General features: G+C 48.1%; 1 protein-coding gene across 5 annotated transcripts; it reads left to right on the forward strand.

Annotated features, from left to right (window-relative positions):
- The first annotated feature begins 73 nt into the window (after positions 1–73).
- On the forward strand, positions 74–26,928 carry DENND2C (DENN domain containing 2C). 5 transcript variants are annotated; one of them, XM_076357939.1, is made up of 19 exons: positions 74–97; positions 8,660–9,624; positions 11,349–11,494; positions 12,048–12,160; positions 12,534–12,701; positions 15,560–15,656; positions 16,405–16,449; positions 17,787–17,974; positions 20,086–20,195; positions 20,696–20,765; positions 21,120–21,197; positions 22,041–22,181; positions 22,552–22,700; positions 23,099–23,276; positions 23,612–23,653; positions 24,711–24,816; positions 25,662–25,901; positions 26,235–26,321; positions 26,726–26,928. In XM_076357939.1, the coding sequence occupies exons 2-19, from the start codon at positions 8,816–8,818 to the stop codon at positions 26,755–26,757; spliced, it is 2,799 nt and encodes a 932-aa protein (XP_076214054.1). In that variant the 5' UTR covers positions 74–97; positions 8,660–8,815; the 3' UTR covers positions 26,758–26,928. The 5 variants fall into 5 exon arrangements, with proteins under 5 accessions (XP_076214054.1, XP_076214057.1, XP_076214056.1 ...); XM_076357940.1 differs by lacking the exon at positions 74–97 and adding an exon at positions 7,868–8,548; XM_076357942.1 differs by lacking the exon at positions 21,120–21,197.
- The last annotated feature ends 194 nt before the right edge of the window (positions 26,929–27,122 follow it).

Below are 27,122 nucleotides of genomic sequence, written 5' to 3' on the forward strand. Positions count from 1 at the left end.
GAGTGACGGCCGCGCGAGCCAATGGGCGGTAGCTCGGTGCGCGCCGGGAGCGTCCTGCGAGAGCGGGGCCGGGGCCGGGGCCGGGCCGCGGCACCGGGTGAGACGGGGCGTGCGCGCGCGCGCCGGGTTCCCGCCGCGGGGGAGCGGGGCCGGGCGGCGAGGGGGCCAGGGGGGAGAGGGGCGGCGCGGCAGGGCGGATAGGCGCGGCGGGACTCGTCTCCCGCGCCCCGTCACCCGGGGCTCCGGACGGGCGGCTCGGCTCGGGGGGGATTAGGGCTTCTCGTGGGGTCGCTGCCGCACAGTCGCGGCCGGGCTCGGGGCTGCTGGACGCGACGTGCTGGCGGCGGAGCCGGCCGGGCCCGGGTGCTGCTGGCAGCGGCGCGAGGCTGCGCGGTCCGATCGCTCCCGGTCCCGGCCCGCAGCGCAGAGCCCTGCCTGCCCGGCCCCAGCGAGAGCCTGGGACTGCTGGGATCGGGTAAGGAAGCGCTGCGGCGTCGTTTCCCGCCCCTGAGCGGGGAGGCGAGCGATGCTGCAGCCAGACGGCGGCCCTGCTGGTGCACGGCATGCCTTGCGGGGCGGCCGGTACTCGCCGGTCCCCGGCTGGAGCCCCGCCGGCCGCAGAGCTCTCGAGGGCCTGTGACAGGGCCGGCGGCTCTCTGTCCCGAGGGGTCCCCGTGACCCGGTTCCCGGGCAGGCAGGGAAGCAGCAACTGGACCATTTCCCCGAGGGCAGGGCAGGGCAGGGAGTAAACGAATGGGAGCTGAACCCACGGAGGAAGTAGGTGCCTGCTCAAGCCCACCAGCTGCCTTAGACGAGTCACCAGCCTCGAGTTCTGCCACAGTCCCTTGTCCTGTTCAGCCTGGAGAAGAGAAGGGTCGGGTGGGGATGGGGGATCTTATCAATATATACAAATGCCTGACGGGAGGGTGCAAAGAGGACCCAGCCAGGCTCTTTCCAGTGGTGCCTAGTGACAGGACCAGAGGTGATGGGCACAGACTGACACATGGGAGGTTCCCTCTGAACATCAGGAAACACTTTTTCACTCTGAGGGTGACTGAGCGCTGGCACAGGTTGCCCAGGGAGGTTGTGGAGTCTCTCTCCTTGGGGATATTCAAAAGCTGTCTGAACACGGCCCTGGGCAACCTGCTGTAGGTGTCCCTGCTTGAGCAGCGGGTTGGACAAGGTGACCTCCAGAGGTTCTCTCCCACCTCAACCACTCTGTGATTCTGTACAGAGTTTCTTTAGGGCAAATTATTTACTAGTGGGCTGTGATGTTTTAGGTAGCGCTAGATATTTGTGCTTTGTTGCACTGAGGTACGCAGGCCTGAGTGCCTTTCTGGCAGTGCTGTTCTAGGGCACGGGGTGCAGGCTGGCATGCTGGACCAGACTCCCTTTGCCTTTCCTGATTCACTGTGTAGACCTGTCTGTTCCAGTTACCATGGTTGAAAGCAGCCTGTCTGAGTGGGCACCTGGCTACCATGACTCTGATAGAGCTGTAGCAGCGGTGGGAGCTCTTCCTCTTGACAGCTGAGACTTGCATCAGCTCTAACAATGGAAGAAAATTAGAAGAGGAGTTGCAGGAAAAACAGCCCCTGGAAATGTGTATTTGGGCAATGGTGGTTGTGGTTTCTGCTGTCCCTGTCTGTCAGAGTTACAGAAGGGAGGGATGAGGAGCGAGCAGTGACTTTACTGCGTGGGAAGGGAGAGTGGAGCAGAGAAACAAGAAGCTGCTGAACAAGCCCATGTGCTGCCCTTCCAGGGCTCTCTGAGCCAGAGGGGAGGTGCAGGAGTTTGGTCCAGCCATCCGCTCAATCGCAAGTGAGGGAAAGGCCCTAAGCAGGGTATTTGCTAGAGCAATAGAAGTGTTCTGACCAGGGTCAGGAGCCCAGTGGCTCCCTAGGAGTGTGATGTGTCTTTCAGTCACTACTAAGACTGGTTGTCGCTTCAGGGGCTTGCAGGCAGGATTAGGCAAATTGCTTACTATCTGAGCATTTAAAAGTTAAACTCCTGCAGGCATAGGATGTGGTGAGTGAAGAAATGGACCTGAAAGATTTTGGGCGCCCTGTCCCAAAAAGCATGTCTCTCTTGGGCTGTGTGCTCCAGTTTGCCTTGAAGGGAGGGCATGTGCAGAGAATGTCTGAGGGTGTTGGGTATGGGGGGAATAAATGGTGGTGGTGGCAGCCTTGTAAAACATTCCTGCTTGAAACAGCTGACTGGAGGATCTGTCCTGGAGTGCTGAGTCCTAGCACTGTGCATTGCTGCTTGGCAAAATTCTTATCTCAGTCTTCCAGTATGGATGTGGCTCATTCCCTGTAGCTCTGGGAACATGTTATCTGGATGTGTGTCTGAGAGGTTTTCTGGTGCTACCTTGGTCTGCACCCTCTGAACCTCTTGGAGCAGCTGCCTCCATGCTGCTGAGACTTTTCTAAAGGAATGAGTGGCCAGTTGCTGTGGCCCCACACAGCCTATCTGTGGTGGCCCTTGTAACATAAAGGTGGTCGTGGCTTTATGGTGATGTCAGCCCTGGGGAGGCCTGGAATTCACCTCTGACAGTTGCACCAAGGAACGGCTCTAGGTTAACTCATGTTTGAGTTTAACTTTCTCTCTGTCCCCACCTTGGGTCTTAGTTCTTGTGTGAAGCTGCAGCATTCCTGGGGCATGTGGCCAGTCTGTGGTGTAGTGTCTGAGTCAACTGCTTGCTGAGTCAACAGGTTGCCCAGAGATGTGGTGGATGCCCCATCCCTGGAAACATTCAAGGTCAGGTTGGACGGGGCTCTGAGCAACCTGATCTGGTTGAAGATGTCCCTGCCCATGGCAGGGGGGTTGGACTAGATGACCTTTAGAGGTCCCTTCCAACCCAAACTATTCTAGGATTCTGTGCTGTTTTCGGGTATTGCTAGCCTGAGCATTCGGGTACTGTGAGTCAGGTTAAAACCCCACGACTTTAAAAATAGTACATTGTGGGTTCTGTCTGTGTGTCCTCTGATATAAAAGCCTTCAGGGCTTACATGTTTAAAGTTTTTTTTTTTTAGCGTGGGTAAAAACTTACTTTCAAGAGGTTGAATTTCATCACTTCAGAAAAAGTCTGAAAGTTGAAAGATCCAGATATATCTTTCTCATCAGTACAAAGGTCTTAGGACCCATGGCAGAGGTCAAATTTTTGCCATGTAATTAAGATTAGCATCACATTTACTGTGTCCAGGGGCTGTACTCTACATGGCCATGTATCTGATGAGGTGGAACTCCATTCCTCAGCATGATATACAGAAGCTTCAAACGAGTTAATAACTAGAGTTGCTTTGTATTGAGGTGGAAATGACTAAGCATACCGCATTCCTGAAGTGTTACTTATTTTGGTATAAAATCTGCTTGTTTGGTACTGCCCATGTCTTTCAGGCATCAGCATGGCAGAGTTTTGTTCAGAAAAGCTTCAGGTTTGTTCTGGAGCTGAACAGAATGGGAGTAGCTGAGAACTCTGGAAAGGGTCCTTGCTGCTGTGCTGGCTGTCCCCTCATCTCTCCAGGACTGAGCTGGCAGCTTGCCTAGACTTCAAAAGACCAGAAACTGTCTTCTATTTGGCTACCAACACAGGAGGCTTGGTTACAAGGAGGTCTCTTGAGTGGTTTAGAACAGCACGGCTCTCATGCTTCAGAACTGCATGGGCTTGCCGAGTCAGTGATTTGTGTGTTCTCATGCCTGTTGTGCAGCAGGATAAGGTAAGGTGGTGTGTTAGTGCCTTTGTTTAGCTAATAAGGTGCCAGCATGAGTGTGGTAAAGGGGGGTTGTGGGGTATCAGCAGCACCTGTGGTGGGTGGGCTTGACCTCGGTATCAAAGAGTATTTTATTCTTGAACAGCACTGGCAGCATTCTCTCCTTGAGCATGTGGTTTCAGGAAACGGACTTGTCTCAAGACTTTGCATGGAAAATGCTTACCGTGCTTTCTGGCTTTCAGAATTGGAAAAAGAATCAGGGCTACCTATCACGTGGTGTGAATGTGCCTCATTCTTCTGCTTTGGATAAAGATATGGAAGCTGTCTTCATACAGCACGGATGGGAGAGACTGTCTTTTGGGAGAAATGTGTGATACTTTGTCTAGAAATTACTTAATTTCTCTTCGCCCAAAACTACTGCTTTCAATGAAATGAATTCAGTATTCTTGACTACACCGAACTGCTGTAAGTACTAATACAGTAGGGATGATAAATTTGGCTTCTGTGGAAACACTGGGAAGCATACTGGAGCCACTGAAGGAGTTTGGAAGGAGAGGTCAGGAGAGAAGCAGTCATGTTAAGTCTGATTAGTTTGTGAAAGGAATGGTGTGTGTGGTCCCTGAGATACAAGTGCTGGCTGCCTGACTTAGGTGGTCTCTACCAGTTCTGTGTCCCTAAGCTGTGTTTTGGCCTATCTCAGACTGCGTCTGAGGGTTACTTACCTTGGATCAGACCACCCGAGTCTGCTCTTTCTTCACCAAAGATCAGTCTCTACCCTTGCCCTGGCTCACGTGATGAGCTTAGATTAAATGCCTGTTTCTTGATAGCAGCCACTTGCCTTGCAAGCCTGGACAGGTGAAGAGCTGCATTCTTCTCCTCGGATGGTTATTTTGGAAGACACAGTTCAGGGCTGTGGCTGGCAGAACAGCACTGAGCAGGAGAGAACGTCGGGTGCTTTAAGCTTGTGCTTTACTCTGTGTTTAAGATGAGCCAGGAGCCATGTGTTTTTAGTTGTAGCTGGTAGTTCAAAGATCATTGACATGTCTTGGAAAGACCTTCCCTGTTGCACTCAAAACTGTACGGCTTCTTAGGTGAGTGAAGCTTATTGCTTCACCTTCTAAGTAAAATACTACTTCTCCAGCCAGTGCGTTGAGTTTCACTGGCTGGAGAAGTAATATTACTTGGTAGGTTTATGCTGAAGGAGAGGAAATAAACTCAATGTGGATCCTGTTTCTGCATATGGGTCTGTGTAGCTCTGGATGCTAGAGCCAGGTAATTGCTTGAGCACTGGGTGAACTGCTTGAACTCTGGGCGTTCATCAGTGAGCAGAACCAGAGGCAGCACTGCAGACATAGTCTCGCCAGTACCTGTATGCTGGCTGGGACTGTGCTTCTCCACCATGTTTCTCAGTTTCTGGTTGTCCCTCATCACGGAACCACAGATGTGGACAGTAGGAGAGGTCAGAAGCATTAGGCTGACTTGGGCCATGGCTTTATATCAGGAAGCAGAAATATGGCAGGCTGGCTGAGGAAACTACAGCAAATGCACTTTTTGTTGCACCCTTACCAATGTGAGTCGTAGGAGGAAGGATATGGGGCAGGCTGGCAGCCAGCAGACCTGACCTGCTTGAGCACAGGCAGCCCTGCACACTCTGAGGATGGACCCAACTAGAAAACTGAGCAGGGCTACTCAGTCTACTCTGTGCAATGATTAGCACTCATGGATGCTGTATGCAGATGTTTTGCCAGGCTGCTGATCTGAGCCCAGGGGTAGCTGACAGCTGGTGTATTCAGAGAAGAAAGCTGCCAGTGCTGTTGGGAAGCAAGGGAGTCTTTGGTGCCACGTGTGGGCTTCCTGTCAGCATGGAGCTGCATGTGCTCCATGAATGCATATGCTAGCCTTGAAGTGCCTAGTCCTGTGAATAAGCCCATTGCTCCGCACTGCAAGGTCCTTTGGGGGCCTGTCCCTGTGCAAGTTCTGCATCCAGTGGTCCTATGTTTGGAGACCTGGCAGGGAGTAAAGGTACCTGGTCTGAAGCTGTACTGGCTGAGAGGAGGCTGCTTCACCCCTCTCCTAGCCTGGCTTTCCCCATCAGAGCCTTTGCTTCTTTGCTAGCTTGTGCTTCAGGTCCTCAAGAGCTGCCCTGAGCACTGTTGCTGTAGAGTAGTTGCAATGGCATAGGGAAGGGGAAGGTTGCTTTCCTGTCTGCTAATCAGGGCTGTGCAGACAGGGATTGAGGAAGGATGGCTCTGTTCTGGCTCAGGATGTTTTGGAAACAATGCCTATTTATAGGAGAGGGCAGGGGCCCCTTGCTGCCTGGAGCAGCAGGGGAGCAGCCTGGCTGTGCCGGAAGAGGGTCTTGCAGTGGGGCACGGTAGCACTGCAGTACCCTGGGCAAGGGAGTCGGGGAAAGTGGGGTAGGTGTGGTTTACTGTTTCGTGTGTTCTCTGTCATTCTCGAACTTATTCTGCTCTCTCCCTGCCCCTCCGTGAGGGCATCAGCAGCCCTCTTCTGTTTGCTCATCCCCTGCCTGCACGTTGCTACTGGCAGGAGTGGGGAGGGGGTGTTGTGCCATGCTGGAGCTGGTACTGGAGCCGCAGTGCCACCTGCACAGTAGTAGCTTCACCTTGCTTCTTCGGAGACGTGCTGGGTGGTGGTCAGGAGCGGTGTGGCTACGGAAGCGTTGAGGACAGGGCGGGATGCTGATGAGGGACAGAGGGTTGATGATGGAGCAAATATCCCCAGTTCAGTTGCTTACCCAGATTGTCTAAGTTTAGCCCATTCACTGCTGAGTGGGAGAGTTACTGGCAGCTATCTGGGACGATGTGATAAGCAATGCCAGACTGCAAGAACCCACGCTGTTCTCTCTGGAGACAGGCAGCAGTGAGCTTCTTGCCACAGTGCGCAATGCTGCTTTGGTAGAGAGTGTGAAAGTGCAGCAGAGAGCTGAGGCTTGGTGCCATGTGTGCCCAAGCCATCACTGAATTGCCTGGGCTTTCTTACGTCAATGAGCTTTCTCACTAACTGTATCAAGTAGGTCTGCCAAGGCCAGTGCTTTTCTTTTAATTGCACCACAAATGCCTCTGCCAAGCAGATCAGCAATGCCAGGGATAGAGCCGGTAGTGCTGGAGCCCTGGAATTTGAGGTGCGTATCAACAGTGGGAAGGATGCAGGCCTCTGCTGTGGTAGGGGCTCTCCACACCCAGCCTGGTGCATGGGGCATGAACCCTTGTCAGGCGGGTTTAAGCTCCTTTGCCTTCCAGCTTGGTTTGCTTCCCATCCTTGGTTCTGCAAATTCTTACAGGCTCTGGTGAGTCAGTGAAGACTGGGTGTCGTAATAGCAGCTTTGGAGGACACGTACCCAGTTGTTGGCAGTGAGAGCTGGCTGGATCTGTCAGGTGGAGCCTGACTATGTTTGACTATGGCCTGTGTTCCCACCTGAAGCAAGTCTGGCTTGCTTTCTGCAGAGGTCCTCTGTTTTTGCTGCATGTGTGGAATGGAGACTGCTTGCTGCTCTTGTTCTGCCTTTTGCAGGGAGACTTCTTAGTGCCAGGGGAATGTTACTGAAGCCAGCGTGGCCAGGCTTGCTGCATGGCAACCTGGCCTGAGGTTTGCTGAGCGCTTGTCTCCTAATACAAATGGAGAATGTTAAATAGACCTGGAGGGTTGGAACTTCTGAAATGGGGCAACTGCCTGGAAAAAGGGAGGAACAGAGCATATTAGAGCCTATGGGCTGCTGTCTTCCGTCCAAGATGAGTTTTCAACCTTGCTGGCATATCTGAGAATATTGGGGATGCCTTATGAGCTACAGGTAGAGCCGAAGGGCTCCGAGGCTGGGGACTCCACATATGAAATGTCTGTACTGAGCTCATACTGGACCTGTAGGTGCTGGGTCTGTACAGCCACCCAGGTTCTCCCTGGCAGTTTCACCTGCCTTTCTTGCTGCAGGACTATCTGGAGGACTGTTTTTTGTATCCTCTGGATTATACATTGGGGTAGTCTCAAACAGCATAGTTCCTGTTTGCGCAGGCTCTGCTTGGGTAGGAGAAGTCATAGTGTTTCTTTAGCATTCCTTCTCCTCTGCTGATCTAAACATGGGGCTATTTTCCTCCTGAGCATGAGGACTCACCAGTTTCCTCTGCCTTTTGGCCTCTGTTGTATGCCTTTTAATACTTCCCCTGGCTGCAAGCCACGGGCTGGGCACCACTGCCCTCCAGTCTCTCTGATGGCAAGTTTAGGTCAGGTGTTGACAAGCAGAATATCAGACAGGTTTTTACTTGTGTTGTGCAGCAGGAGAGCACTTCTGGGAGCAGGAGTGCAGTTGGGCTCTTCTGCAGTCATCACAACTGTCCTAGTCCTCCTGTGTGAAGCAGCAGCCATCCTGCTGCTGCTGACTCTCTGGAGAAGTAGATGTGGTTCCCTTTCTATAGAGCTGGTGTGGTATCTTCTATCTTGCTGTGTCTCTGCTGTGTTGAGAGCTCTGGTAGAGACATTGTGCTGCAGTGGTTTGGCTATGTGCTGCCTGAGGTGCTCTGAGCAGTACAGAGCATCAGGAGAAACTGAGCACTCCTGCCTGGCCTGCACCGGTACAAGCAAGCAGCAGAGGGGCTGGCTGAGAGCTCTGCTGCAGCCAGGCTGTGCTGCTGTGTTCCTGTGCCATTAAATAATTTCCTTGAGTTTGGACCCTTGGGATCCCTGGCTGTGTTTTGTTCCTGTTGTGGTGTTTTTTTTGTTTTTTAAGCTAGTGAGACCTCTACTTCCTTTTGTTAGCCCTCCCAGATGTGTGCTACAGAAACAGGCTTTGTGGGGAGCGTGCTCTGGAAGCCAGTCTTGAACATGTGATTTGGGGAGGAATGTTCTTCAGCAACTGCCAGAGAGCAGCTGGGAGTTCCCGGTGGTGTGTATGGCTGGAGTGCAGCTGATGGTTCTTTTCTTCTTTTTGTCCGTAGGTTGTGCTAGCAGGCAGTCCTTGCAGAGCTGACACCCAGGGGCTCTTGGACACCACTGGGTGCTTTGGAGTCTCATGCCAGCTTGATGTGTGAGGGACACAGGTGGACCTGGACAAGGCTGGAGATGGGGTGTTTGTAAGCACATTGGCACTTGTCATGCACCCAACAGGGTCAGTGGACAGTAGCTTCTCCCGTTCTGCTGTGCAGACCCTCTCCCGGAGCCACTGCCGCAACATCAAACAGAAGATCTCCCAGTGGGAGGGGAGGACACAAGGGTGCTCCAACAAGGAGAAACAGCAGCTGAAGGATTTTGGAGTAAGGTATGATCCCAGCTGTGATGCCCTACCCAAAGTGAAGCCAGAACATACAGAGAAGGGCAGAAAGACTAAGTCCAAAGATCCAAAGAGCCTGGGTTTGGACTTCAGGGAAGATGCACGGAGTTGCTTGCAGACTGATGACTGTGGTGACCTCAAGCCCTGTGCATGCAGCCTAGCTTCCCAAGCCAAGGAGAAAGGAGAGTGGCAAGCAGGCTTCCTGGACCCAGGGGCGACACTGCCCCCAGGGAACTTCTATACCTCACAAGCTCTGTGGAGGCGAGTAGATCCCCTTCTGCCTGGCAAAGCCCCACCAGTTCCATTGGACCTTCAGAGGGAGCAAGGGAGCTGTGGCTCCACAGAAAAAGAACTTAAAATCAAAGGAGCAGACTCTCTCTGCAGGGCAGAGAGGAGGTTGAAAAACATTTACTCTGAGGCTGAGGGGCAAGAGGAGGCGCCAGCTGCTGTCCCACCACCCAAGCCCCGTAGGACTTTCCGCTATCTTGCAGAAAAGGGTGCTAGTAGCTGTAGCGATGCCAGTGCTACCAGGGAAGCTCCCCTGCAAAAGCAGCATGGAGGAGACTTGGTGTCATCCTCCAACAATCCTGAGAAGAGAATAGCCTGCAGGAGGATCAGAGGGAGAACCCAGAGGTACATCGATTCATCTCTCGTATCTGAAACGTGTTTCCTTAAATCAGTTTCTAGATGGGTTTAAACAGCTTCCTTGCTACAATATCCTTGTGGAGCTGCTAGTACTGTTGATGCCTCTGTTGATGGGGAGAGGATATCTCTGGATGAAGGTATCCCCTTTCCAGCACTGTGTATGCACTGCTTTTGCTGCTGATAATCTTGCAAAGAAGGCTAAAAGCGCCAAACAGATGTGAGTCCCACACCTTAAAACAGAGTTGAGTGACAATATGCTGGCCCCAGGGAGAGTGCTGCCTGCTTCTTGCCCTGAGCTTGTCCTCAGCTGCAATTTGTGGATTACAGAATAGCTTTCTCTTGGGGCAGCATGGCTGCTAAATGTTCTGGCTTTCCTGTGAGTGAAAGATTCTCTTGTTGCTTAAAGTTGGAGGCTGTCAGCTGTGGGTACCCCTGTTGCAGTAGGTTTGGCTAGTCTTCCCTCTTTTCTATACGAAGGTCCCTGTTACAGAGTAAAAAACCTCTGAGCTAGGTTGATGCTAGTTCTGCTTACAGATGAGCTGCCTAGGGCAGCTGTGCTGGACAGTAGCGTGAACATTATAGGTGGAGATGTGGCTAGAACTCCTGAAACCTTCTTTCACCATGGCAAAGCATGCAGCAACAAACCAAATTTTATGATGATGGGCTAAATCCCTGCCAGCTCCTTTGTGACCTCTGTGACTTCTGTGCCATAATTTTGAAATGGAGGCCAAGTGTATGAAAATGCAAACTCACAAATGCAATAACACCCTTAGCATGAGCAGTAGGAGAGGTCCAGTAGAAAGCAGTGCCCTAATTCTGAGTACTGCTGCAAGTGCTTAGTCTGCAAAATGTGTTTGGGGTTCTTGCCTCTGTGACTGGATGGGACTTGCCATACCTGCTTGGAGTGTGCTTGGCCATGGAGCCTCCAACTTAATTTTTAATTTAAAAGTCTCCCGGAGTAGTGAGTAGGACTCTCTTGATGTGCTAGTTTTGGCTGGGATAGAGTTAATTTTTTTCACAGCTTGTGTGGTGCTGTGTGTTGGATTTGTGATGAAAATAGTATTGATAACACACCAGTGTTTTAGTTATTGCTGAGCAGTGCTTACGCAGAATCAAGGCCTTTTCTGCTTCTCATACCACCCCACCAGTGAGCAGGCTGCGGGTGGGCAAGAATTTGGGAGGGGACACAGCCGGGACAGCTGACCCCAGCTGACCAAAGGGATATCCCAGACCATATGACATCATGCTCAGCAATAAAAACTGGGGGAAGAAGGAGGAAGGGGAGGACATTTAGAGTTATGGCATTTGTCTTCCCAAGTCACCGTTACGTGTGATGGAGCCCTGCTTTCCTGGAGATGGCTGAACACCTGCCTGCCGATTGGAAATAGTGAATGAATCCCTTATTTTGCTTTGCTTGTGTGCGCAGCTTTTGCTTTACCTGTTAAACTGTCTTTATCTCGACCCACACGTTTTCTCACTTTTACCCTTCTGATTCTCTCCCCCATCCCACTGGGTGGGAACGAGCGAGCGGCTGGGTGGGGCTGAGCTGCTGGCTGGGGTTAAACCTCAACACTTGGAAATCAGAGAGTCCACAGTGGAGCATCTATGTGCTTGATGGCCCCAAGGAGGACCATACTCTGTGTGGACTGGAGATAGCAACTCACTGTTACATGCAGGTGCCTTTAGAAGAAGTTACACTGGTTTTCCTCTAGGAAATCTTTTGAGTTTGAGGACATCCAGGGCTTCCGCAACCGGATGGCAACCACCAACTCCCACAGACTTCAAGAGACAAATGGCACTAGAGGATCCAGGCTTGTCTACACACAGTCAGAAGACAACATCTACGAGGACATTATCTGTATGTGCCCGTGCTTCTGGGGGATGCACTCACTTTAATTAAGGGTAGCAAATTTGCTGGGGAGGGAGGAATGAAGATGAGAATGCATTGAGGCCCTTTCCAGCTGTGTGACTTTTAAGGTCTTCCCCATATGGGGTTCTTTGTTGATGTTAGTGACTATCTGCATGTTAACAGCCTGATTTCAGATGTCATGGAAGGTCGCTAGAATTGGCCTGTGCTAAACTGATTTCTTTATTAGCTCTTCAAATGCTTTGCTCGAGTGCTGCAGAGAGATCAGTGTGAACACTGACAAAATTAGCTGCTTTGCAAGAGGGCTACTTTCTCTGCAGTTGTAGAAGTGTTTTGTTTTGCTGAGTCCGTGTACAGATTGCCAAGTTGATGGTAGTGGGTTAGAAGGATCTTTGAGTGGTGGGAACCTAATCCATCTTAAAACAGGTCTCTCTCAGAGCCTGTCAAAGCTTGGCAGACAACTGGACACTCTCCCTGCTTTCATCCCTTGCAAGAATGCAGGACTTTATCTCTTCATAAATCCCCCATCCAATGCTTTTTCCAGGTCCTGCAAAAGAGAACCCCTATGAAGATATTGGAGCGCTGCCCTTACCCCTGTGGAAGGTCCCATCTGTCTGGAAGCTACCACCCCCCCGGAGCACCAGTAGGGCTCCCAAGGTAGGGTGAGGGGATTAAATTGTCACATGTTTACAGAGTCATCCTCACAAGGGCCCTATTTTGTGCTCCCCCCGGCCCCACATTCCCCACTACTATGTCATTGGTTTTCCTTATTTTTTATTGTTTGGTATTAATGTAAATGATAATGAACAACCATGGCAGTGGCAGTTGATTAAGCTGCTAAGGAGTAAAAGAATAGGAACAAGAGAGTGTTGATGAGATGCTTGAGTATGTGGGGTGGGGGTGGGATGGAGAGCTTGGTAGAGCAGGAGGCTGCAGGAAGTTTATCATTTGTAATCTGACTCCTTTGACTCTGAGCTTGGACCAAAGCTTAATCCCATGCTTAACCATCTCTTCTGATTCTGTTTTCTAGCCTCCCCCAAAACCTCCCTTCCTCAGTCGCAAGACTCTTGAGCTAAAGCCCTCCCAGACAAGTTTCCAAGGGAAAATGGTGAAGGACACAACCCTGCCTGTCACACTGACCGAGTGGAAGCTGTTCCGAGCAGTAGAGGCTGCTAGCAGAAGAAAGAACTTGCCCTGGGTGAGATTTAAGCATGAAACATTACTTCTTGCATGGCATTTCAAACTCTTGCTGCTTTGTCTAGCACCTTCTAAGTGCTTTGTAAGTGGTCATGGAGCTCTGTGTCTGGCAGGTGAATGCTGGTTAGCACTGCTGTATGTGTGGACAAGTGACCCTGCTCAAACCATTTCCCCTCCAAGTAGCAGGGCAGATGTTCGGGGATCAAAAAACAGAGTGCCAGTTCTAGCCGGGGCGGCAGTGGTTTTGTTGGCCAAGAATCTGCAAACGGAGTACTAGGGGTTGACCTGGAGATCAGTGCTGTGCGTGAATACTAGCTCTTCCTCGTGCTTTGTCCTTTAAGCCTTGTTCCCAATGCTTCCATGAAGTGTAATGATGCTGGTTTTGTGCTCAATGCGGTGCAGGAATGCAAGGAAGCTCTCTGTGAGCTGAAGGGCCAGCTCTGTACAATTGTGTGTATGTGTCCCTTGCTCCTGGTGACTTCTCAGACTGACCTTTATGTTCTCAGTGCAGGCACTGAGTTGTTAAATGGCTGACAGTGTGGGACTGCTGTGGGGAGCTGGCTGGGCCCTTGGTTACTTGGCATGTTGGCTTGGAGTTCTTGACTTGCCATCAGGAACATACCCTTGCAGCTGTTTCATAGTCTAAAGGTGAAGAGCAGCTTTTAGGGATAAGCACATTTCACAAAGCATTCATACAGTTCTCCCCTCTGCTGCCTCTGGCTGCTCCCTCCTGCCTGTGTGCAAAGGCAGATATGCTTCTGAGGCCAGAGTAGTGAGAAGGCTTTTAATCCACCTTCACGATAGAGGACTCAGTTGTAATTCTCATTTGATGCGTTGGGAGTCTTTCGAGATACTAGTCTTTGTTACCAGCTCATGTCCCTCAGTGATAAAATGCAGCATGTGCTCTAGAAGGACAGTTGCAGCTACCACTGTAGTGGCACTTAGTGCATAGGACTCAAATTCCAGTTGTAGTGGCAACAGCTTACTTTTGCCATGGTAAAATCATCTAATTTCTGCAAATCTTTATTTCTTGTGAAAATTGGGTGTATTTGCTCAAATTGCACAAGACTGTGAGGTAGAGTTGGATAGTTGCAAAATACATTTCAAACATTAAGTACTTTAGAGTAACAAGCAACTTCTGTATGTGTTTTTAAACAAACTGTAGGCCTGGAAAATCAGGAAGGAGATGGCAAGATTATAAAAATGCTGTGATGGAGAGTATCTTTCATTTGGAGGGGGAAAATAAAACATTCTCCAAAAGCAAACCTATTCCAGAAATCTGGTAACAATTTACATGCAGGAAGCACACTTTACTCTTTTTGCTCACAAGGAACTGAGCCAAGATTGCTCGAGAGATTGAGAAAAGGATTGGAGTCTAAAAAGAAAAAAGATACTTATTGCTTAAGAAACACATAGCTGCCTTAAACACACCCAATATCTTTCACTGGTGACTCAACTGCAGAAAAATCAGAACAGAAATGGAAATCCTCTAGGTAAGGCTGGATGGTAGAGGGGAAAGAAGGCAGGTTTTGCAGGAGAAGTACTGCTTTCTGCTGTGGGCTGTTTTCTTCCTTGCAGCCTCATCGTGCTAGTGCTAGGAGGACTGGCTAACGCAGAAAATGGGGAGAAATAGATCTGAAAAGGGGAAGAGCCTAAGCCTAGTTTGCTGAGCTGGGGATAAAGGCTTGAGCTGAAAAACAGGTTCTCTTGCTAAATATCTTCCTTTTTATGCAGTATTTGTGGTGACAAATGGCTGGGCCCCACCCTCCTGCATTCAGTGGGAGCATTTAATGAATTCTTAACTGGAGACAAGAATGAACTTGACCTGCTCACTGCATTTAGCATAAATCCTTCTTCACAATGAAGTGATAGCTGTCTTTGACATTCAGAATCAAGGAGCCACCTGCAGCATTGTATACCTGGCAGCTGAGGGGGGGGAGTCCAGAGAGGCCTGTGACAGGAGTAACAGAAAGCATTAGGACTTTGGTTTTAAGGCCGTTGTGACCAGTGGAAGGAAGGTTAACAGCATCGACTTGGAGTGTCTAAATGTTGACCCTTCTTTCATGTCTGTAGCTTAGTCTGCATTCAGCTATGGTTTTTTTTTCAAAATTTTTTCTTCCAGTGGACCAGGTCTGTGGTGTCCCTGCAGCATAGACCCATTATTCTGTCCCACTGTCTTTCTTCACCTATGCAAAATGAAAGTACATAATCCTTTCATTTTAGCAAACTACCCTGGGATAAAGACTGTGCTTCGAGCAGCCTTGTTCTGTCCCTGGCATGGTGCTTTGGAGAACTTACTCTAGCTGTCTGACATCTAACTACAGCAGCAAACTTAAAAACCAAACCAAACCAACCAACCAAACAAAAAACAAACCCCAAGCTACATTGAGAGAGCTCTGCTTTTTCTGGGCTTGGAAAGAATTGGGATGCTTGAGAGCATGCGGAGTTCAGAGTCCTTTGTGGTGGAGGGTTTATAAGATATTCTTGCAAGTGCCTTTGCAGTTGCCCCCTCTAATAGAAAATGGAGATCTGATGCCAGACAGTTTGCCGCTTCTGCTGTCTGTTTGGTAAGCAAAGTATGATAACTTCCAGAATGCTTGTACAGTTCGGTGTCAGCTTTGAGTTGTGCTAACAGTAATCTCTCTCTTGTAGCAGAAATTCTGTGCTCATTCATTATCTAGTGAGCTGTGCTAAAAGTACTCTAGCAAGCAGTCTCTAAGCCAGGGTCCCTGGCAGGACTTGGGTAGCCTTTCCCAAGTGTTGTGGTGCTAGATGATAACTGTTGGGCTGCAGTCCTGTTGGTACCTGGACCCTTTTCTGGACCCACACATTAACCTCTGCTTCTGCTTTGGATTTCAGCTGGTACTAAAAATACAGGAGATCTTTGATTCTAAGCGTGGAAAGAAGAGGGTGAAGTTGCTCAGTCCTGCTGGGAGAGAAGCGCTTCCAATGAAAGGTATAGAGGTCTCCAGCACCATTCTCTTTGCTATAAACCTCTTGAGCAGCACAGTTCCTGTACATCCTGGGGTACTGCTAGCAGGCCAGGCACCACCACCTCCTGCAGCTCATGCTGGGCTGACTTGACAGTGGTAAACCCCATGTCTTGCAGCTGGAATTGTTGAGCTGAAAGCTAGGATTGGGAACACTTGCCTAACCCAAGTTTAACACTGTCACAAATGGAAGATTCCACTACCATCTGAGCCTGAAGAGCTGGGCTACTGGTTAAAAGTGCTTTTTCAAAAAAGCAAAACAAACCCAAAAATTCCCCACAAAACCACTTGGGGCGAGAACTACCTCTGACTACTCCACTCATCGATTTTGTGCCTCTAAAGTGATGTTCTTGTGTTGTTCTGATTTTGTAGCCATGGTATGGTCTTTATTTATAGTATATTCTGTTCAGCAACTCTGTTAACTTTTAGAGCAGCATCAAATAACCACCTGGTTTCTGTTCTTTGCCTGTGTTCAGCTGACCTACAGGTGGTTTACTGGAAGTAGTGACTTGATATCAACTCTGCTGTTTGAAATTTGCTGTTGTAGCACATTTGCCAGTACCGGCTGTTCTTTGCTGATGCTTTGAGCAGGATAGGTGGGCAGCCCTGAGTGGTGTTGGTCTGATGAGTCTAAAGTTCTCTCTCTTTCCCAACTTTGGGTGTTGCCCATCTTCCTTCTGCATGGCTAATAAGTGAAAACTATGTGTGTTTCAGGTGAAACCAGTGGGAATGAAAGTGATACGGAAAATCAGCCAAAAAGTGAGTGAATCACAGGGGCTGGTCCTGTCCCCATAGCACTACACATTTGGCTAAGGCTCTAATGGGATAAGCACACTGACTAGTTGTGGCTTCTGGCAAGACAGAGAAAGGGAACATCTAAGATGCAGCATGGCCAAGGCTGGGAGCTGTTGCTGTGACAAATCAACCTCTATTTCTGCCACTTCTCCTGAGCCCTTGAGGTTTAATGCCATTAATCTGCCAGTCGCTAGAAGTAGCTTCATTTTTGGGTTGGTAGAGTCACGGTTAACTAAAATATGTCTTGCAGGAGATTGTCCCTGGATCACCTTTGCTGCTAACACTTGAGGTTATTTTTCCCCTACTTCCTTCCCTTGGTTCTGTTTTATATGTATAATGTTGTGAAATGCCCTTTCCTCTGGGGAGGAATCACTTGGTTATTTGTCTGGTTCCACACTCCTGAGTTTGATCATAGGCCCAAACTACAGACTTGAAATACCTATTTGGTTTTAGCTGGTGTGGGAAGGACCGAAAGAGGCTTCAGTTTCTATGCTGGTAAGGTTTGAATGAGAAATGGTAATGGTTGGCCAGCAACCCTGATGAGTGACTCTGTCATGTCTCTAAGCAAGCATCTAGCAAAAAGGAACAACAGAATTGTTTTAGACTTTTCATTTATTTGGAGGGAAGCATATAGAAGGCCTTAACTTGGAGCGAATAGTGAAGTTCCAGTTTTTTATGTTAAGGAGAGTAATGGAGAGTGAAGAGTCTCTGCGGAAATACAGTGATTGAGTCACTGCCTGATTTAAGAGTTGTTTCCAAAGTGTCCAGTATGTGTCATGGTGCCTGGGCCACAGGAATTTCTTACATCAGAGTGCTGTGCCTGTGCTTGTGAGTCTGTACTGCCTGTCAAGACATCCCAGCCTGGAGGTTTCTTGGCCAGGAAACTGGCTCTGCCTCTCTTGAATGCCCATGCTGCTTTACAGAGTAGCTGCCTGAGGCCTGGCAATTACTGAACTGGTGGAGCTGGGCTTCTTCTCACAGCTGGGATTCCCTCATTGTTACCACCGTGTGTTGCTCTCAGATGTGTGGAAAGAATGTCAGGACAGCAGGAGAATGCTAGCTATCAGTCAAGAGGGATTTGCAGAGCTGCTGCAAGGCCAGTGCCCCCCTATCTGGAACAGCTCTGTGCTTGAGGAGCTCATGCAGGAGTCCAAGTCCCGCAGAGCGCAGCAGTGATGTTAGGCAAATGCACCCATCTCTTTTCCCCCCCTTCTAAAGGTGGTGGCGAGTCCTCTTCTGTGACCTCTAGGTGTGTGGCAGTGATAGCCACAGGCTGGTTTTGGATTTGTTCCTTTCTTCAGGTCGACACAGGTGCCTGCTGCAGGTGCAGTCAGCCTCCAAGAGGAACCCGCACTACCAGACTTTGGAGAGGGATTTGATAGAGCTTCAGGAGCAGCAGCTATTTGAGCTGTTTGTGGTGGTGTCACTGCACAAGAAGGCATCTGAGATGACGTACACACCACAGATCATACAGCAGTTTCCCAGCAAGGTAGGAGCTGCATGGAAACCTGCGCACAAAACACACTCAGCAGCTGTTTATTTCCTCTCGCAGTGTGTATCCCTTCCTAAAATCTATACGAGTAAAGCTGGCCCACTGATTAGGCTACAGGCTTGGAATATGAAGCACCTTGCTCTGTTACAGACCTAATGTATAGCGTTGGGCAGTTGTTGAATATCTTTCTTGATAATGAGTTTACTGTCTTTTTTTTGGAACTAGGAAGGCTCCTGCTCTAACTCTAAATGCCTGGAAATATCATAAAGCCGTACTGTATTATGATACACTGCTGAGGCAGCCTGCAGGAGAGGAAAGGGAGTGCAGTGCTCTGTTCCCAAAGCTGGCATGACCTCATCCTGGTAGTCTGTGATTTATAAATGACGAGTGAAGGAATTTGACTGATGGTGTACAGGAACTAGAATGCCAGGGCTTTTATGCTTATTTATACTGTTCTGGGAAAAAAAAAAAATTAAAATGGCAAAGCCATGTGTACTAGCCCCCAAAAAGCAGAGGAGAACTGTGGAAGTTAAAGTACTGTAGCTAGAACAAGCCATTTGAAATGAGCTTTTTTTCTGTCTGTTCAGCCCAAATGGATGACAAGATCAGTGTGTGACTCCGAATTATGACTCAGTGTATGCAGTAGTTACTGTGAAGCTAAGAGGATGGAGCCTTGATGCTTGCTTCTGTCGTTCCAGATTGAAATGAATTAAGTTCTCACTATCTAGGCTTGTACCTGCTGCCTTCCACTAAAAAACAGAACAAAACTAGTAATTCTAGCTGTGCTATCAGGAGTAAGCCAGAGATTATTAAGGAATCTGCATGTCATACAAATAGAGAAGGAGATGTCAGATTCATTAAGGGAGGTTATGTGGGACTCCAGCAGGACCCATAGTGTCCAGCTGCGTAAGGGATTTGTGTGCAAATAACTCTGGTGTCTTAAATGTGTGAATGTTTTGGATTCACAAAATGAATAAGGGACTACAGCCAGAAAGAGTGCACAGTCTTCATTTAGTGGGTAAAACTGAACATAAATAAATAATATCTGCTTAAGAGTGCAGGGTGTTAGGAGGAAGAAAGGAATGTAACCAGATTTAGCTTTTCCCTGGTGCAGCCTCTCAATCTGTTCATCGCCTTTGGGAAGGGCAGTGCATTGTTCCTTTCCTGGTGCCCTAGCAGACAATCAGACCCAACTGTACCATGTGGCTCTTCACTGGCTTTTATAAATGCGCTAACAAAACAAATTATTTTTTCAGTGTTTATTTACCCTCTGCTCAAAGTAAAGTGTTTTGGTGAGTGACTTTATACGGGACAGTCTATCATGTTGGGATTTTGCAGGAAACATTGCCCAGTAATTATGGAAGTGTTCTCATTACAGATTTGTCTCCCTTCTAAAAATAGCCTTGCTTCCAAGTAATGTGCTTGTCACCCTCTTCTTTGGGCTGCATGCCCAAGGACATCAAAGCTTTTGTACAACTGTTACTCTGTTAAAATGCTGTACTGTTTTCCTAACCGATCCTTCATGCTGTCACAGCTTGGGACACTGGAATAAATACTTAAATGTGATCTCTCTTATTTGAAAACCTTCCTTTTGCCCCTTCTGAGCAGTTTTGAGCATGGAAAGTTGTCCTGTAGTCTTTGAGGGATTTGACTTGAGCCCACACATGGTAACTGGAACATGTGATTCAGATACACTGTTTTCGCAATTGAATGATGAATGATCTTCACATCACAAGCTGAACACATTCCTGTTCCTCTTAGTGTCTTCAAATCTCCTAGGAATAGAACCAAGGCAAGCTGACACAACCATCGTTTTGGGGGGGTCAGTTCTAGCTTCATTCCCCAATAAACTTGGCCATGCCTGTAAATCCTTACTCAGTTCTTACCAAGACCAGCTGGGTAATTTTACGAAGGTCTAGTCAGCAGGAAAGATGCAAGAGGGAACTGGGAATCTGTTATAGTCAGAATATGTTCTCCTGTACTTGTGCATTAGCTATCTGATGGTTCAGCATTTGGAAGTGTCAGGAAGATACTGTCTCCCATTGTTTTAAATGCTGCAGCTGTGCACCACACTTCAGTGACTTCAAATGCATGTGTTACCCCTCCAGCCTGAACATCCCTTCAGACAGTCAAAGGATACCGAAGAGAGGCTAAAGGTCATTCCCAAATTCTGCTTTCCAGATCCCAAAGACTGGTTTCCTGCATCAGACCTTAAAAGGTAAAGACTTGGTTTTGAATACTCATGCCTGAAACAGGCAATGCTGAAATCTTAGGTATGTGCCAGTTTCCTGGACCAGAGGAATTGCAACCAGAGCAAGGAAAAATGGGAAAGGCTGAATCCCTAACCCCTGTGACAGGGGAAGATGAGATATGGAGGTGGACTCGGAAGTGCTGCTTCTGCCTGAGCACCGTCTTTCCTATAAGAAAGAAGTTTCTAACGTCTGTTCAAGGCCAGCTCCCAGGGCTGGCAAGTGCTTCTGTTGCTCCTTGGCAGAATGGAGAAGCAGCTGGGAAGGAAGAGAGCTGTAGTACCTCAGTGAGAGTCCATGGGCTGCAGGTTTTTACACTGAATAGAGCCCAAAGTAGTTTGCTAACCACAGCAGGGGGTCTTCAGCATGACCAGAAAGAGAATGGCTTGTAGTTTGTTTGCTTTGTTTTGTCAGTCTCTTCTCCGAACTGCCTGGTGAATTTAACCCTGACTGTTCTTTGGTTCCCCAGTGAAACATTTTCTTTTGTGTTGACGGGTGAGGATGGCAGACGCTGGTTTGGGTACTGCAAGAAGCTCCTGGTAAGCATCTGTATATTGGGTGGAGTGTAAAGAATGCATTGATAAATGCACAGTCAGGTGCAGGACGTGAATCAGCAATAATTTCCCATGTGGGTTACGTAGCGCCTGTGCTGCTGCTGAGGTTACCAGCCCTTTGAATGCATAAGGGAAGGAGCATGACGATGCCCAGCAATACAGTGAAATGAGCTTTGGGCGTGAAAGACAGCTCCTGGAACTGGTCATTCCTCAGGAATCTTTTAACTCAGAAGTGTAGAGGGAACTACAGCAGAAGGAATTCTGCGAATCAGCTAGTGTAGGTGCTAGGTTCTTTATTGCATCCCTGTTCTCAGCATAACTGTTCCTGTTGCCTTTCAGCCAGAAGGGAAAGGGAAGCGCCTTCCTGAGGTATACTGCATCGTTAGCCGCCTGGGCTGCTTCAACCTCTTCTCCAAGGTGAATTGGGGAGAGCCTGTTACTTCTTGTCAGACTCAAGTCTCTGACAACCTGCAAGCTCCAGAAAGTAACTGGATGCTTCTGTCCAGTCTAGAATTGCTTAGCGATTGTAACTCATCCCAGGAGAATGGTGCTTCCTTGCCGCCTTTGCTTTGACAGGGCAAATAAAATGACAGTAGTGCTGGGACTTGTCAGCCGATGCACAGATGACTGTTCTGTCAGCAAATTATTGTCAGGAAGTGGCTTCTAATACCTGATATTGCTGATGGTGCCCCTTCATCCTCTTCTTCCATGACTTAGAAATGGAAAATCAGTTTAAGGGCGGGGGGCCAGAGGGAGGAGATCTTGGCTTGTTTCTCCTAGCACCATGAGGAGAGTAGATAAAGAGGTAAAGACTGGGGAAAGCTACTGCAGGTGAAGGGCAGCTGTTGCAGCAGAATACAGGGGCAAGCTTATGATGAAAGCTGATTTCTAATTGTTGGAGCACAGAGTTTCTAGAACAGTGTTTCAGAAAGATTTCTTGGGGAGGAGAATGGGGTGTTGCTCTTCTTACTCCTCTAACTAGTTGTGAGAATTTGATTACCACATACAAGACATTTCCTTGCAGTAGCAGGAGACTGGATTTGAGAATGGAGAGTTGTACTCACAGGTATCTATTCCCATTTGATTGTTCAGACATTTCAAAGGAGCTTTCACAGGGATCTCAAGCGAGGGGGGAGAGGGCTGTGAGTCTGTGTTGGAGCCTTCACGTGTAGCTATGGCATGGGATACTCTAATAGAGGCTCATATCTCCTCTGTCTCACCAGCAGGCATTGAACCAACGTCCGGTGTATTTTCTTGCAGATTTTAGATGAAGTGGAGAAGAGGCGAGAGATGTCCCCAGCCCTAGTACACCCATTTATGCGTAGTGTAATGGAGGCGCCTTTCCCTGCTCCTGGACGCACGATTACTGTGAGGAGTTTCCTGCCGGGAGGAGGAAATGAGGTAACGGAAATCAGGACTGGCTTTCCTGTGTCGATGGTGTCTCTGGAGCATAGTGGCACTTTGCAAACTGCACTGTAGAGTGATGCCGCCTGTAAATAATTAGTCTGGAGATAATGTCCTAAAGTCTGAAGGCAGGCTGTCGCAGAAACCGGCTTCCCGTTGAATCATCTACCGTAGAAGTGATTCCCTGCTTTTTAAGGAAGAGCTGCTTGGGAGTCCTCTGCGATGCCCTGCACCGACTGCCCAGGCCGTGGGGTTCCACTTGTGAGGAGCCACCAGTTCTGCGCTCCAGCCAGGCTGCCCCTCGTCCAGCCTGACTCTGCGCTTTGGCTTTCTCCTCCAGCGCTCTGCATCTCTGCTTGCCTCTCAGGTGATGGAACTCTGCCGTCCATTGGATTCTCGACTCGAACACGTTGACTTCGAATGCCTGTTTAAGTGTCTAAGTGTCTCTCACACAATTCGGGTCTTTGCCTCTCTCCTGCTGGAAAGGAGGGTGATCTTTGTTGCTGACAACTTAAGGTAAAAAATGAGTCTGAGTGACTAGTTCTTTCTGAGGGATACTATCTTTTCTTCTGCGTTTGGGCCTGTTTCATGTGCTAGCTCGTCTAACTTTTTTGTAAATAGTTAAATTTAAAAGCTTTTTGCAGACTTTCCACGCAACATGCGCATGCTTAGAATTTGGAGTATGCTATTTACGCAAGAGGAGATAAGGAAATGTTTCCTTTACCTCTTTAGTCTGGGTTGATGCTATTCGTAGCTCCCCATAACTGACTTTAAAAGTGGATGAATGGGGCTTCTGCTGATGCATAAACAATGTCCGTGGATTACATTTTCCCTGAGCATTTCTAACCTGTGTCTGTAGCTGAGTACTGAACAAGACATTGACAATCCCCTCTGTGCTTCTCTTACCTTTGTAGCACTCTGTCTAAATGTGGCCATGCCGCAGTTGCAACGCTTTATCCCTTCACTTGGCAACACACCTACATACCAGTCCTACCAACGTCTATGATTGATATTGCGTGCTCTCCGACCCCATTCTTAATTGGCATTCTCTCCTGCTCATTACCACAGCTCCAGGACCTGCCCATAGAAGAGGTGAGAATTGGGTGAAGCGCAGTGGAGGGACGATGTCAGTGGTATGAGGCTGAACTCTCTGGAACAATCTCTGTGGATTCTGTCTTAATATAAACTCCTAAACTTTTCTGAGACAGTTGGTGAACTTGCCAGATACACATCAGGGTATTCCATTGTTATCAAAGATAAATAATATCACTGTTCTTATAGACAGGCTGCAGTTATGCAAAACGTGTGTTTCGTGTGTGACATCCCCTGCCACTGGGGACATTTAAAAAAAGAAAAAAAAGTGTTTTTCTCTGTACAGCAACATACCTGGTTGTAAGAGTCAGTGTGTTTTGTACATCTTTCCCCAGGTTCTGATTGTTGATCTTTGTGCTGACAAGTTCTTGCAAGAGGTGAGTGAAATAACAGTACCAGTCACTCATGGTTATATGCCAGGAAAAGGCATCAGTGAAAGAAAATGAAAACAATAAATCAGCAAAAGCTAGTATTCATATGTAGACTCCAGTGGCTGAAGAAATATCTTGCATTCCTTTTTGATCAATAGAGAAGGGAACAGGCTTACAAATCTTTGTTGCAAGATTGAGGTTGCATGAGGTACAGAGCTCTGCGAAGCCAAAGATGCTGCTTATCTGAGCTGAATTTAAAAACAGATACTTAGTTGGTTCATTATGTGAAGTGGACCACTAAGATTCTTTGCTGCTTTCTGGCTGTCTTTCCTGTGTACTTGTTCTCTACAGGGTTTTCTCCTCTCTCATCTAGCTGGGGTGTGTTTGTGTTGGTTTTGTTTTTTTTTTTTCCCCCAGGAGTGATAGTCTAGGAGACAAATTGTCACAGTTCACTTGTGGTTCTCTGCTCAACTTTACCTAATGTGCTTCTACATCACCAGACAAGTAGCTATAAACATACTGGAGTATTACTAGTTCAGGAGGATACTTGCATCTCCTTTTCCTTGCCTTAGGAAAGGCAAGGCGAGGAGTGAGCGAGCGGCTGTGTGGTACTCAGTTGCCAACTGAGGTTAAACCACACCACCTTACTGTTCTATTTTGCATTGCAGCCTGCAACTGGAGAAAGGTATTAAAGGATCAGGGTTTTTTAACCATAACGTTGAGACTTGTCATATTTTCTCAACAGACTTTTGTTGTTCTTGTGTGTTTTATCACTGGTATAATAAGCCTGAGTCTGTGTCGTGAATATAGCACACATTGTTCTCTGTTGGCCAGTTGTGTGTGTGACTAACAGTATGTCGTCGGAGGGTGCTGAGCAAATGTTTTTCATTTCTGTGGCTACAAGACAAATGTGTTGTCTCTACCAAGATATACCATATCACAGAGTAACTTCCCTCTAACTGTTTGGGCATGTTATGAGTATTTCTCATCTGTTCACAATGAGAAGGTTCTACTGATGATAGATATAACACAAAAATGCTTTCATGGCCATTTTTCTCTTTAGGTATCAGATGAAGATGAGATCCTGCCTCATAAACTCCAGGCTGCGCTTGTACAAATCTTGGAAGAACGAAGTGAAATCTTGTCACATGAGCAGAGTGACACACAAGGTACTTCTATGGAAAAGTGTTTTCACATTAGCAAATCTCTACAGCTTCCATGTAGTTGATATAAAAATGAGCAAATGGAAATAAACATTAGGAAGCGACATTTTAGAAAGCTGTTTTCCTGTGATCTTACTGAGAACATCTTTCTTGTGAATGTGTTAGAAAGAAGTTTGGTGTCCTAACAATTGTTCCTCTTTTCACAATCAGTATGTGTAGAGCTCTAGTTTTCCTTGGGCCAAGCGCATCAGTTCCCATGCTTGAGTTTTCTTTGATTTTTCTTAAGTGGCAGAGAGAACATTTTTCTTAAACAGAGAACATAGCAAGTTTCTGTACTTTAGCGGGTAATCTGACAGATCATTTTCAAAGTTGAACTGCTTTATACATGAAATGTCAGATAAATAAGTGTGAGAATTTTAAAAAGCGTTGAGTAGCTTGAGAGAATGGCATCGGCAAATTATGTAATTCCATGCACATCGGAAGTAACAAAGTTAGTTTTCCAGTGGGTTTGTGTTCTGTAATTTGCCTAATGCTTTAAGAGAATTAAACTTAGACTGCTATGAGCTTACAGCTTATTAGACACTAGATGTTTGACAGGGGAAAAGAAATTATGAATGCTTTATCTACTGGAAAAATTTTAGAATGGAACCTGTCTCAGCTGCAGCAGAAAGTTGACATGGGAGAGAAATCTTAATATTTGAGCTGTGGCTTCTTTGATATCAGTCAGTCATCTGAAATTTCATCGTCTGAGACAGACAGTCTAAAAAGTAAATGCTGCTCCTCTTTTATAAGAGGAATGACCAAAGTGATGAACGTAGAGGGAAATTTCTCCTCTGTTGTCCTCTTCACAGGTGACATGCCTCTTAACTCCCTGGTCTCTGAAGCTTTTGTGCAGTTCTTTGTGGAGATTGTTGGACACTACTCCCTGCACATGAATGTCACAGAAAAAGGGGAACGGGTGTTTCAGCGGGAACTGTTCCGTAAATCTCATGTGTCACGCAATGTGCGTCATTTCTTGCACTTCTTCATGGAAACGCAGATGTTTGCGGGTTTCATACAGGATCGAGAGCTAAGTAAGAACGTGGTCAAAGGTGAGGTTTGATCTTACTTTCTTGTTTTACAAACTCACTTTCAAAGTATAATGTCGTGTGACTTTGACTCTTAAGCCTTTTGTCCTGGCAAGTTATCCTGTTGGCATTTTGGCGTATGTAATAGCTCCATGCCCTTCTAATTACTCAACAGAATACATCTTATGAGGCAAAGAATTTTTCCATCTCTGTCCTTTCTGGGCTTGATCCTACAGCTTACATTATGTGCACCATTTCGTAACCTCCTTGTTAATGATATAAGATGCCACATGCTAAAAGGTAGAATAGCTCATACAGGTGAGTGGTTTGGTGTTTTGTTTTTTTTTCCCTCTTTAGGCCTTTTTGAGGTCCGTGCCTTGGAGTATTTGGAGAGTATTCCAGAGACGGAACCAACTGGAATGAACAAAATCCTTCGCAGTCTTGGTAAAGGGACACCCTTGCTTTTTGTTGATTTTTTTTTTTTTTTTTTTAATAAATTTAGCTATTGAACAAATAATTGCACGTAAAGGAGAGCAGGGCCCATTCTATGTCTTGTGTGCTTGTGTTCCTTTTGTTTACATTTGCCCCTCGGGGAACGCCGAACACTTTGTAAGATTTTTCTTTTATTTTTAAGCTTTCGCATCTTTAGATAAAGTTTGTGAAGTTGCCTAATCCTAGAGCTGTCTAAACTTGTTTCTTAACTTTGGTCTTGGCTGAGAACACGTTAAGGGGGCAGAAGTCGTGTCTGCCAGCAGAGGTGGCCACCCGTGAATTTCCGCCTTAAGAAGTTACTCAGCCAGATGACTCTTGGAGTGTCTTCGGCTCCTAATGTTGTTTTTTCTCCGTAGGAAGTAAAATGAAATTTCTTCAGAAGAAATGAACGTGCGCTGCTGCGGGCCAGCGAAGCAGCGGCAGGCCGGGGAGTGCCGCTCGCCCCGCGGCCGGACCCGGACTCCTCTTTGCCTCCAGGAGGGCTGGGGCTGCCCGGGGGCGCGGGGCCCTGTGTGCTGCTGCTGCTGCCGTTAAGAACCGTCTCACGGCTCAAACCCTTCCCGTGTCTCCGTTCCTCTCTGGGGGCAGCGGCCGTGCCCGCCCCGCCGCACCCGGGGGCGGGAGGGGCGGGGCCGGGGGTGGAGCCGGGAGGGGCGGGCCGGGGCCGGGGCCGGGGCCGGGGCCGGAGCCGGGCCGGGAGGGGCGGGCCGAGGCCGGGGCCGGGGCCGGCGCTCCGTCGTCGCGTCTCCTGCG

The sequence above is a fragment of the Aptenodytes patagonicus genome, chromosome 22, assembly GCF_965638725.1.
Source record: "Aptenodytes patagonicus chromosome 22, bAptPat1.pri.cur, whole genome shotgun sequence".
Lineage (NCBI taxonomy): Eukaryota > Metazoa > Chordata > Aves > Sphenisciformes > Spheniscidae > Aptenodytes > Aptenodytes patagonicus.